The sequence below is a fragment of the Dermacentor silvarum genome, chromosome 2, assembly GCF_013339745.2.
Source record: "Dermacentor silvarum isolate Dsil-2018 chromosome 2, BIME_Dsil_1.4, whole genome shotgun sequence".
NCBI lineage: Eukaryota > Metazoa > Arthropoda > Arachnida > Ixodida > Ixodidae > Dermacentor > Dermacentor silvarum.
In genome coordinates, this window is record NC_051155.1 from 122,582,629 (window position 1) to 122,595,897 (window position 13,269).

Sequence of the window (13,269 nt, forward strand, 5' to 3'; positions counted from 1 at the left end):
CTGTTGCACCATGTAATAGTGACTTCAGCTGTGTCATGTGTCTCGACGTGAATTGTGTTGCTGTTAAGAAATTGGGCTTGTTTTTGGGATAGTCTGTTTTTTGTATTTATACTTAGTACATTAGAATTTCGTTGATATGTTTCCAGTTCACACAATTCCCAACTTACCTACTCATCATAGAGAATACTCATCATAGAGACTTAAAAAACAGTCAAATATTTGAGGACATGAGGTGAAAATCTGACATTGCTCATGACATCAGGTTACATACTTGACTGTGCCTTGTTGTCAGTGCATGCCAGTGCAGCAGCAGCACCATTGGTGCTCCTGTACACAAACAGTGCTTCCGTAGAGTTCATAATGATGGTCCGTCATGTGACCCACAAAGCTTAGTGGAAATTGTAGTGAAGGTGTGAAGCGAACATCAAAATAATGGTGACAACAGGCAATAGGTGCTTCTGATGGTTTCCAAGTTTCAGCCACGCATTCAACAATTGAAAGCAGGCATGAGCTTTCACTCCCTTAATAGAGAGAGAGAAGAAAGAAGGGGGAAAAAAAGAAGGACTCAGAATGGCATTGCGTGCTCCAGAAGAGGAAATGTGCCATTTGGTCTTGCACTATGCTCTTGTATAATTATTTCTCTGAGCAACTTCAGATTGTGCACTTTCGTGTATTATCCTTTTTCTTCCCTACATTTTCTTTATGCATTGATAAATGTTGTGTGTTCATTGCTCTGATTTCTTGCCACTTTAGGGCATACAACTTTCCAAAATGTGTCAGAAGATTGTGGCATAAATAGACGTTTTGTCTTGCAAAAATTTCTGCCTTTCTGTTTTTGCCAAACATATTTTAATCCTATCTGTAGTAATTATGAGCAGTGCAGTGCTGATCATAAACCTTCCTGCCGCATCCAATTAAGGTGGTGAGGGCTGACATGAAGGAGCTACGGGACTTGGATCTTGGTGGAGCCCCATACGGCTACACACCCTTCTGTGACAGCCGTAAGGACATGGATGGTTACAGGTTAGTACAGCTTCTAATGCAGCAGAAGTAGGTGAATTGGGATATAAGCCTGGAAAAATGTTCGGTTATCCAAATGCGGAATTATTTAATAGACAAAGAAAATGTTCATGCACCAGCACATGTTGAAATCCGTTACCCGTTTGCATTTAGCAATTTCAAGTTCATTTTGCAATTCCAATTTACAAAATTGCAGCTTCAAATGTCAAATTGCAAGATTGCAAAATTTTGTAATTTTGCATTTGCAAGTTCGTTTAGCCATTCAGAATTCGCCATTTTTCTAAGTTGGTGCAAATAATTCAGCACTCACGATTTGTTCGGAGAACCGACATGCAGTGATTCAAAATGAAGGCCTCACTACTTCTGGCTTTTTCTGCAATGTGGTTTTGCAAGCATAAATGTGAATTACCAACTCCACACCCTGTTAACCTCACTACTTTGTTCAGACTACTGCAGAGACAGCAGTGCAATATGCATATATTCATCCAAATAAGTACTTCCACTTATTTCGTCATCAGTGAACAGGCCAGCAAAATAATTATCCATCAGTGCAGTCTGTGAATTCAATGTTGGCATGCGAGTTGCATTGAAAGTGCTCATCATACTATTTTCCAGCAATTTATATGGTGTCTTTCACAGCATACCATAGGCTTACCCAGCGCAAAAAAATAAATAGAATAAAAAATTTTCTGACTTATCATTGCAGCTGGTACAAGAAATGGAAAAAAAGTGCAAAGCATTGCTGTAGTTTCTTGCTGAAAAGTTATCATAGCTGTTGTGGGGATGCGCGACTCTCACGCGTCCCCTGATGTTGTTTTCCCCGCATAGTTCATGTCTCCTGTAATCCGGCTTCTCCGCCTGGCTAAGCGCCGGCAGCGGTCGTAGTGGTTGCGGCGCATTGCGTGAGATGCCGTGAGTGTCGCGATGCTAACGCCACCGAACGGCGGGGTGACTTGGGAGAAAAAGGTCGAAGGCAGTTCCTCTTCGAGTAGGGGTCGGTGAGCGACGTCCCGCGCGTGCTCCGATCCACGCTTTGCGAGACCATCTCGCGTGGCTGGGAGCAGGGCACCATTATGGAGGAACATGGATCGTTCGAACGCGCTACCGTTCGCGTGATCGTACACGTGAACGACTAGGCGATGGTGTCATAGCAGGGGGCGAACATATTCGCTCGCTATCCCGTCGCGGTGAGTCGGACTTCCTTGATTTGTCGCGCGCCCATGTGAATGTTCTATTGGTAGTAATTTGGCTAGCATGTATTAGTGTATGAAAGGTGCAATAAATGCCTTTTTGATTGTCTGCACTACTGTGTTGTCGTTCCTTTGTCCCAAGAGCGCGTGTGAGACCCCACACTGTGTATGCTACGCCACTTCATTTCAGTTGGCACTGGCACACTTTTACACTGCTGTGCACTGTTGGCAATCAGGCACATTCAAATTAACCAACTGTGTGGCCAAACACCCTAAGGATAATAATCATTTTATGTCATGGAGAGTTATACATGATTGTCAAGATTATATGGCAAGTATGAATTGTCTGATTTCCTGAATTAACAAGCCTTTACTGTATCACTAAGCATGTACGCTGTGACATTACAGAGGCTATAATTTCTGCAGCGGAGGATTCTTCAGAATGAGTTCCAGTCAGTGCATGGATGCACGTAGCCAGAATCATGCCGTAGGGAACAAAGTTTTCTTTGTCTGGAGTGCAATTGACTGCCTTATTCAACCTAGTTCTCGTATTGTGATTGTCAGTGTGCCAAACCTTTGTGCTGTGCTGCAAGCAAGCACAGCTGTGACCTGCAGAGAGTGTGCATGAATTGAGTCAGTGCTTGAACGTGAAATACGCTGACTTCTGTAGCCTTGTACTTCTAGTACTTGCCAACAAGTATTCTCTGCTTTCTCTTCAATCTTGAACTTATTGCAAGTTGTTTGTTATTATAATGCATTTATTTCTGTACGGTTCAACTACCAACATTGACTAATGTCATTTGTTGTGGGAGGAGTAGCACAAATGGCACAGAATCAGAAATAGGTAGTGAAGTCTCCCACCCTGTAGAAGGCAGGTTAATATTGTTTTACTGTGTGCCGTGGCTCCGCCTGGTGGCATACACTCCTCAAAGGTGTTGGGGCAAGGTTGTCTGTAATGCATGCTTTGTCATAGTATCGTTGTTGTGTTACGAATAATGCTTTGTTATATTCTTGTGCTGCACAATACCTTATTGCACTGCTGATGTTTCTCTCTTTTCTTTCTTGTGCAAGGTTTTGGAAGTCCGGCTACTGGGCCAGTCACTTGGGAGGCCGCAGGTACCACATTAGGTGAGGCTCTTTCCACAACACTTTGTGTCATTGCATCAATGTAAGCGAGCTGTACACCTGGCACAAAGGCTGTTTAAGATATACGTTACTACAGGATTGTTTCTTCAAAAGCTGTGGTGAGTGGGAAGTTCAACTTTCACAATAGGCATCTGTGACTTATGTAAAAGATGCTGTGAGTGCCAGTCACTGCCAGTCACTGCCAGGCAGCCATTGTTTGAAGCAGTGTACAATGCACCCTTAGCAATTCTACTTTGCTTGAAATAACAGAATGCATAGTGTGGCATCATTTCATCAATTGAAATCAACTGCACATTGAGAGGGTAAGGTATTGTCACAACGTTGTAAACCAAGAGGCCAAAAACACTGATCTGCAGGAACAGTAGCAAGGGCGGTCTTAATACAGCATGCTAGTCACTTCCTCCACTTCATTATGTTTTCTTTAAATGCGTACAGTGGAATCTCGATGATACGAATCTCGTGGGGTCACGAAAAATATTCGTATTAGCTGAAATTTGTATCATCGAAACACAATTAAAACTAGCTAAATTATGGGGGGATGAGGGGATCAGATCACGAAAATCACGAGAAAAATTCATTTTTGAAAACCACGCGTTTCGGTATCTACAACGCCTAATCTACGCTGTATCAAAATGGTTTGGCTGAAAACACACTAAAAGTGGCCGAAAAAAATTTATTCGTCAGCGCCCAGGGCGACAAAACAGCTTTAAATCGCGCAAAAGCACCGCAATTCAAGAAGACATATCTCGTATTTCCCGCCATCGAGCGCCGCCATCTTGGTATCATTCGAAAGCTCAAAGTTTCGCCGTTCCGCTTCTCAATTCGTCCTTCGTCGCAATCTTGTAATAAATGCGCAAACACAAAAGAAGGCGCGGGTCTGCAATAGGTAATCACACGGGCCCTCCGATGAAAGCGGGCCTCTGATTGGCTGCCGTGCTGAAAGGCATCTCTCCATTGGTTGCTGCTGTGGCAGGGGCAAGATGGCAACCGCAGTTGTCTGCTTCGTAAACCACGCCGGCGTCTTCACTTGACACGCAGAATTCGGATTACTGAGAGCTCCCAGGTTAGTGATGGATCGTCGCTCGTAGGAGAAGAAATTTTGGACGAAGCACGCCTTCCGAATACGGACACGCAAGCCTCCTACGGCAAGAAAAATACGGCGATTAGCGGGAGAAGCGGAGGAGCACCCGACTGAACGTGCCGCGCTACCTTGCACCGTGGATTACGTGCCGCGCTATCTTAGACCGTGTGACTACAGCAGCGAAACCGACAATCGCCCTGTGCCATCGGCACCGATAATGCAGTCGACGGAAGACGCGCCAACGGAGGCTCCCATGCCTCGGCGTATGGCCACGCGAATCAGCCGAGATCGTATCTCGGTAGACATAGCTCGCTGCGACTAGGCAAAATGGCGCAAACACAAAGAACGCGGCCCGAAGCACAGCAGCCACTGTGTCCGATGGGCGGCCGCCAAAAAGGAGGAAAAGCACAAAAGCGCCACCGCTTCAAACTCTTCGCGCTCAGTCGTGGCCACCGCGCTGTCCGGCGCCGCTTCCGCGCCTCCGCACCAAAAGAGAAAGGGAGAAAGCGCGTGACTGCGCGCTGTTCTCTTTCGCGGCCGTCGGTGGGGCGGTGTTTATTCGTATCAACCGACGCGAGTCGAAAATCGATTCGTAACAACCATTCTCGAGCACAATGCAAAGTTATGGGGCTCGGCCGGGACCACGGAAAAATTCGTATCATCCGGAAATTCGTATTAGCCGTGATCGTATCATCGAGATTCCACTTCCACTGTATACATTTTCTAATCGTCGTCGTCCTTACCGCACTACAGGCGCAATGATAATGTGTGAATATGATGTGGGAAGGCATCCACTGGAACTTGTGCGTTCTTGGACGTTAGGGTGACTGAAGAGAAGGAGCAAGCGCACAAGTAGTGCCCCATAACAGATGCGTTGTAGTCACTGTTGAAGTATACAATGTCAAGAAGGGCTGCAAACTTGCAGCAGGTGCAGAGCAGCGTCATGTTCATGCCACTTCATTATTGGTGAAGTGGCATTATTGGTTGGTGTGGGTTCGACAAGTTATCTTTTCGACCTCTTTCCATTTCCCTTTTCTTCATTATTTTCTACATTCTAATTTCAGCCACACTTAATTTCCCCGATGCTTTCCTTGGTTTCATTGTCTGTTGGATTTATGTGGTTACGATTAACAAAATCGAGCCCCTTGGTTCCCCTTGGTTCCCCTTCTTCTTTCGTTCATTATTGGTGACAGATTCTTGGGTTGTGTGTTCTAATTGCACACCAGAAAGGCAACCATTTGCTCACATAATATACTCTTCATTATCTGTGTAGTCTGGCACAAGAGGCCACCACCCTGTGGCAGGAGTATTCAACTGCTTCCTTGCCCTTGCACCATAATTTTAGCTGTCAAACAGGAAAGCTCCGGACCACCTTCCCTCTGCCACTACTTGTGCGAGCATTTGTTTTGTAGCGTTAGCTACACTGGCCTAGCCAAGCCCGTTTCGCGTGGCACATCAAGAGCCGTGCTGCGCGTGTGCAAGGATCAGTGATGTCACACGGCTTGCGCACCGGAGCCACCGGAGCCGGCACCTCTCGCGCACTCCGCCGCCGCCGCGCGCGACTCACCGCCGCCGGTCTGCGCATTCCAGAGGAGTGACGTGGTAGCCGTGGTAGACGCACTGGCGCCGGCGCGCGCTCGCTGTGCAGTCGCCGTCTGACACTGCGCTGGAGCCGCTGCGCTTCTGACTGGCGTTTGCCAGTGTGGTATAGCCATGGAGAAGGAGAGCACAAATGCTGCTCAACAGCGCAGAAGAACGGAGAAGCTTGACTCATCGGATCCCGAAGTAGTTGCCTGGCAATTAGCGGTAGAGACAGCAGCGTGTTACTTCACTGATCACCGAGCCGTCTTTGTGGCAATAGAGAAGCAACGTGACGTTGAGCAAAAATAAATATACATGTGCCACATAATACGTATACCGCGTGTGTGTCATTGGAGCAGCAGTAAGCATGACAATCAAGCTAATCCTTGACAATCTAGACAACCAGGAAAGCTAAGAATAATCAGCTGAACCTTTGCTAACGCTACGTATATCCTGGCATAGCCGAGCTAAGCCACTGCAACTTTTTTTCAAAAGCTACGCAGCCCAGCTTCACTTCCCTGCTTAAAGCCAGCTAGCCCTTATAATGCAAGCTTTTGTTGATCCCGTGCTGGTGAACTTGCCTGCAGTGCCCTCTATGTGGTGGACCTGAAGAAGTTCCGGAGGATAGCTGCTGGGGACCGACTGCGGGGCCAGTACCAGGGCCTCAGCCAGGATCCCAACAGCTTGTCCAACTTAGACCAGGTGTGTGCTCCAGAGACTTGACTTCTTATGCTCTTTGGTGACATGATGCTGTTAATTGCTGTTCATAGCTTTTGCACCTCCTGACCCACTGATTGGTAGTAGACAGTCAGATCCTTTACAGAGGCCAATAAATGGATGATGGCAACAGCCTTACAGAGACAAGGCTTTTTGAAATCTTTATTGGGATAGCAATTATATGGACACTCCAAGCGAATTTTTTCCGTCGCCGTCGTCGTCCTCATCATCGTGAGGTCCTGCATAAAGTTCAGCGGCGATAAAACCGTCGCCACGCGCCGTACGCTGTGTGTGCGAGTGAGGGTGAGCCGGCAACCGCAGCTTAATCTCGCGCACGTGAGAGAGGAAGGCGGCCGGAAGCACGTGGTCTTGGTTTGCTTGCGAGGCACAGGGAGGAGGCGACGGAGACGGTGGAGGGGGGGGGGAGGGAGGGGAGGGGGGTGCCTTCTACTCTTGCGGCTGCTGCCGCGCGGGCGCCATATCTTGAAAGCGATCTGTGATGTGGCCCGTGGGGTCCTCATCTTCAAAGCGATCGGCAATGGGTACAAAGAGCATGCACCGAGTGCCGGTAGCTTCGTATGCGCTGTGCTTAAGACATTTAGTTCGCGTTGAAGCGAGAGCCAGCGCGTCAATTTGCTTGATGCCGTTGGCGCGACTTCTCCCTCCAGCGTTTTGACGAGTTTTCCCAGTCATCGAGCGAGATGTGTTAATTTTTACCGGTGCACATGTGACATCGTGCTTGTTTATTTAGTTAGTAAGCAAATTTTTACAACTTTATACGGCCGATAAAACTACTATCCTTACTTCGTATCCCCACGGCCTTTCGAGCGACGGTCGCGTTTGCTCTCTGCCGTGAAAGCGCGTGTCCCTCGCACACTTTCACTCGCACATACAGCATACGGCGCGCGGCGACGATTTTATCGCCCTTGGACTTTATACAGAACCTCACGGCGCCGATGGCGGTGATGGCAGAAATCCGCTTGAAGTGTCCATATAATTGGCAATAAAATTCAAATCCACCTGAAGTGGACATCTAGAGTTATCTACTGGCAATGTTTCTCAAGTTTTCCAGCATATATTGACATTCATAGCATCTACAAATAACTTTTTGAAAAACAAGCATTACTACCCACCCGAAGGATCGCCGGCTTTGGCAACATGGCCCCAATTCTTTTGCTTGCCTGCGATTTGCCCGCTTTGGCAGCCAATGGATTAATCTCTACTAGAATGTCATCCAAGCATTTTTTATCTATAACTGTTGTCTTTCTATGTCTTAATGTTAACCCAGTCATTTTTATCTCCAGTGCCCATTATGTGACCCTTAGCTTCAATTTTATTTCTTAATTCTTTAAATTTCACTCTCATAGGTATTCTGCCGCTACCAGAATACAGTAATCAGTACCTGGCTGATATTTCAGACTCCACAATTTTTTTGGACTTGCTCTGTTTTTCAAACTTCATTGTGGTACTGTACACTGGAATTATTGAGCCTTCAAACTGTAATCACTTGAAAAGCACCCATTAAAGAAAAAAGGAAAAGGGAAATAAAGTTTGTGTCGCTACAGCTTCAGTGTGCTAATGTTTTGTGGTCTGAAAAATTCTTTGGCAGAACATATAAGTTGGTTCTTATGCTCATCTTTCTTTTCTCTCTTGTCTTTCTTGTCCGTGTCAGTTAAGCTCTGTGACCTCAATTACTGCACTGAACCAACTAGCCCAAAATTCTGTACTCCTGGTGGAGATATGACTACAGATAGTGCACTCATGTTTTGCTTGCAGGACCTGCCAAACAACATGATTCATCAGGTGGCCATCAAATCCTTGCCCCAAGAATGGCTCTGGTGCGAAACATGGTGCGATGATGAGTCCAAGAAACAAGCCAAGACCATTGACCTGGTGAGATGGCAGACCTTTGACGAACTGCTTTGCTAGTTAACTTTGTGCAAGTTCCTTCATTTTTTGACCGACACTGTGATTTTGAATAGATGCAGTGGAGTATGTCCGCTCCAGGTTGCCCATTCCAAATGTTGAAGAAAGTTTATGGAGGGAACCATTCAAGCTAGTTCAATGAAATTTGGAGAGGATCTTCGGCAGGTCAAGAGTGATGTGTGGGCATAATTTCTTGGGATAATTTAGCGTATTATAGGGAATGACCAATGTTCTGTTAATTGTACTTATGAGCTTTGCCGGATATTCAGAAGTGCATTGTATCAGAACTGTCGGGCATATCAAGATAAAAATTGATAGAAATTAAGTATCTTAGGAGAAACATGCCGGAAAAACTTCATATTTGCAGCCGCCTTGTAGCTCCATAGCATATTATCAGATTTGTGCCAATTAGTGTTTCTCTCTATGCTTTCCGGGGGGCTACATCTTTTGCTATTTGTGAACTGGCAGGCATGTTACGTAAAAAACTTTGTAAGAATAAGGTGCTTATCTGGTGGAATGTCGTGGAGAAATTTAAAAATCATAGGTTCGTAGATGTGTTGGATGCATCGTAGGAAATCTTCGAAGTGTTGTCGGAGCCTTGAAGATGGTCCTCGAGGGAGTGATTTGAGTTTTAGAGTTGTTTCTGTAAGCAAACAGCTCAATATTTCTGCTCAATACATCGCACACACATAAGGGTGATTCCACGAGAGATCAACACGGGTCCAAAAATTCATATTTTAGATTCCATTCAATATTTTATATTTTGTGCGCATATCACTCGATAGTACGAAAGTGAATTTGCCTTCTTTGACAAATGGATACTTTAGGAGAAAAAAAAATCGAAATTTTTCAGGTTGCAGGCGCCATTTTCATGCACCGGGCATTCTTGCAATTTCACAACAATGTCAAATACAAAATATTACGGCTACAAAGAATGCATTTTCTTGTGTAAAACGTATACGTAAAGAAGAGTCGGCAAGCGTTGTTTGAGGCTTCTGTGCAAAACGGAAGTGTTTTAGAAAAAATTCTTAATTTGCTACACTTTTCGAAATTTGCTATATTTACGAATTTTTATCTACTAAACTAATGCATGTAGCCTTTTGAAATTTGGTGGGCTATGCTTAGCCTGTTTAACAATTGTGCTGAATATTGTTGCTGTAGCACAAATTTCCATATTTACAGTTTGTCTCAAATGTGAAGTTTTGACGAAAATGAACACTATTTAAAAATCAAAATAAAAAAAACCATCGTTAATTTTTCTCAAAATTTCATAAACAGCTGTCCACAGACACTGGAAAAAGAACATTAAAAAACATCTTGCATTATTTTGTTTTTAATGAAAATATATGTGGTAGAAATGAGAGATTCGCCGGGATGCAGCAAGGTGCTAAGAAATAGGGACATCGGGGTAAAAAGAACGTCCATTAGCCTCTGACTTGCCTAAACTTGGCCATGATTGCAAGCACGCAGTTCTCGAATGCCTAACTTTCTGATGTAAATTGTGCTACTGGGCCATCATTCGCGCCCATATTTTGTTAGCGCTTTCAGATGATGCTCTTCTAAAAATCGTCTCTTTTGAACGAGTTGATAGAGTGTAGAAGAATGGGGAGTTGGTCCGTGGGAGGCGGTGGCAAACAGGTGGTAAACCAAAATACGTTGAAAGTTGCTGGCGCTGTGGCCGCCGCCTTAAGAGGAAGCTTTAGCTTGGGTGCTCCTATCTAAATACATGTAAAAATAGAATTCGTTTTTCTCGGCAACCACTGCACCACATTTGATGACATTTGTTGCAGTTAAAAGAAAAGTGAAACTCTAGTGACTGTTGGTTGCAATTTTTTTATTTAAGTCATCAACTGTTTAATAAACTTGACAAAATAGCAGAGCTTCAGAAAACGAAACTATCAAATTTACAACTCTAACTCAGCAATGAAACATGATATCACAATCTTGTAACCTGCATCGAATAGTAAATCTAAAGTGGTCAAAATTGCTATATTCTACACGGCTTTAAAATAGACTACTATTTTGTGTGTAGAACTTGCGTAAAATCCTTGTAAACAATGTAACAAATTCATGTAAGAAATAAATTGGCATATAAAATTTGTCTGCTTTGAATGCTCTAATAGATGCCATTCACAGGTCTGCGATATTTTTTTATATAGGTGCAGAGCTACGAATTTGTAAACTTCGTGCTTCTATTTTTTTTAAACTTACCAATTCTTGAAAATTCCAGTTAAATAATGCAGGCCACAAATCGACATTTCGCGTCCGACAGTCACTAGAATTTACCTTTCTCTCTCATGTGCAACAAATTTAAGTAAAATCGGCCCAGTGGTTATCTCAGAAAATCGTTTCTGCGTTTTACATGTATTTGAATAGGTGGCATCGGAGTTGGGCCCGAGCTCAAGGTTCCTCTTAAGAGCAAGCTTTATTAGATTCGCTTCATAAGATCTACGTGATCTGGCCCTCTGGATCAGTTGGTCTTATTGAAAATGCGGAAAGAGCCGCCATTACTGCAGCGCTTCGTAAACTGAGGACGCGTTCTCAGCACGCTATCATCCTTTCAGATTTGTCAGCGGTGCTCCAACAATTATCCCGTGCATTGTATGTTAGCAAGTTCGGCCGACAGTCATTGATGTTAGCTAAGGAGCTCAGCAATAGGCATTTCATTCTGATGTTTCAGTGGATGCCACCACATGTTGGACTTGCAGGCAATGATGCAGCAGATTAAATTAAGAGTGCCAATGAATCACCCCTTATATAAAGACTTCTCAGCACTTTGAATATCACCTCACCATCCAGGAGTGGTTGAAGGAATCGGCCACGCAGAAGCTATACGTTGTTTCATAGAGTAAGAACTAGTTCCACGAACACCCCCCCCCCCCCCCCTCCCTGTTAACACGGAACAGTTAATCTGTGCCTGCCAATACTTCAATAAAAGACAATTTCCTTAAGAGTGTGCGGAACAGGTAATGTTTCTCAAAACACATAAGTTCCTTAGAGAGGAAATGTCGCGCCTCTTTCCACCTGTTCAACCCCCTTTTTAAAGAGGCGGTAGAAGAGAGCAACCGCTGGCACTATCTACCAGCTAAATCAGCCCTAACCAACCCGCATTGATCTCTCGTGGAATCACCCATAAGGGAGATTCTCTACGCTTAGAATGAGCCATTGAAAGTGTATTTGTAAGATTCAAAGTGTTAAATTGAGAGCGCTAATTGTATGTGGTTGCACTTTCAATGCCACTAGCACTAGTGCAACAACTGTGGCTCAGCGGGGTAACAGCATTCTGCGTTGTGAGCACCTGCCCGCGCGGCTTTGTCTTGAAACCCAGCTGCGACGGGGGCAGTCCACCCTCCTCGTGTTTTTGCGGCTAAGATCATGTTGATGTGAACTCCGGCACGAAGCTCAATTCGCTCGCTACTGCTGCCGCGCTGACTCACTCCAGCGTTTTGACAGAAAATTTCCGCAGTCACCGAGTGAGATGCTTAGGGATGGGCGAATGTTCGGTATTGTCGAATATTCGATCAAATAATTTTATATTCGTTATTCGCTTCAATTCGAATTCAGGTATTCAATATTTTCAAATTATTTGGCGCTCCTGAATAGGCAGCCAGAAACCATGGACGGCTGGTACACATCTCGGAGGCTACGCTTCATGTCATGGCTGCCATACATCAACCATAAATCACGAAGGCTATACGTTTTTGCATTGAAGAGCCGGAAATGTGCGACGCAAGAGAGCAGGAACGGTGCTAGCGTACAACCGAAATGAAGCGGCGGAGTCTGGATTTCCATAGTCATTAGCGGAAATCGTACGGGAATGACAGAATGACAGCAATGACGGAATGCATCGTGCCTATTTGTGCCTTTATTGTGTTTACCGCCGCACATAACAACACGTTGGCCGCAGGATTTCATAGTCGCCATCCATGATCGCGTCGATAGCTGCCGCCGTTTCTTCCGCAGCGGTTGCAGCAAAAAGTAGTTTCGTTTTGACTCAATACGCACGTCAGCCGCATGCCTAAAAAGTTGCGTAGTGACCATCCATGATCGCATAGATAGTGACTGCGATTTCATCTGAAGTTTTTGCAGTGAACGGTAGTTGCGTTCTGACTCGGTTTGTGTGTCGGCCACGTGCCTTAAGCACCGCAAAGTCGTCGTTCACAATCGCGTTGATAGCGGCCGCGGTTGCGACAAACAGGTGTTTCGGTTTGACTCGGTGCAAAGCTGTTGAGGATGAAGAACACCGGCTACATCGCGATGGACGTGCGATCTGTTGGCCGTCAGCTTACTGGCGAAAAAATAATCGAGATGTGCGCGCGGTGGTGCAAAGCGTGCCGCAAATGCGAAGTAAGTCGCGAGGCCTCGATTGCCGCTGCGAGAGCCAATCAGTCACGAGATGACGAGAATTGCAGCTTCCGCACTGCTTTTGTGCAAAATAGCAAAAGGATTTGCTCATCCATTGCACTAATAAAATCATGCTGACGAAGTAAGCATTTGCTTATTGTTTTCTGGATACCCTGATAATTCGGCATTCGGTTTATTCGGACATTTTTTTTTTTTTTTTTTTTGGTCCCGTGAAATTCGAATTAACTAGGTTTTACTGTAATA

The 13,269-nt window shown here is 45.0% G+C and overlaps 1 protein-coding gene across 1 annotated transcript in view; it reads left to right on the top strand.

Annotated features, from left to right (window-relative positions):
* LOC119441725 (UDP-glucose:glycoprotein glucosyltransferase 1-like) overlaps nucleotides 1-13,269 on the top strand; it is a 196,616-nt gene that overhangs the window by 179,252 nt on the left and 4,095 nt on the right. Inside the window, 4 exon segments of the mRNA XM_037706328.2 lie at nucleotides 920-1,023; nucleotides 3,282-3,338; nucleotides 6,606-6,720; nucleotides 8,512-8,628. Coding sequence (XP_037562256.1) covers nucleotides 920-1,023; nucleotides 3,282-3,338; nucleotides 6,606-6,720; nucleotides 8,512-8,628 — 393 coding nt within the window.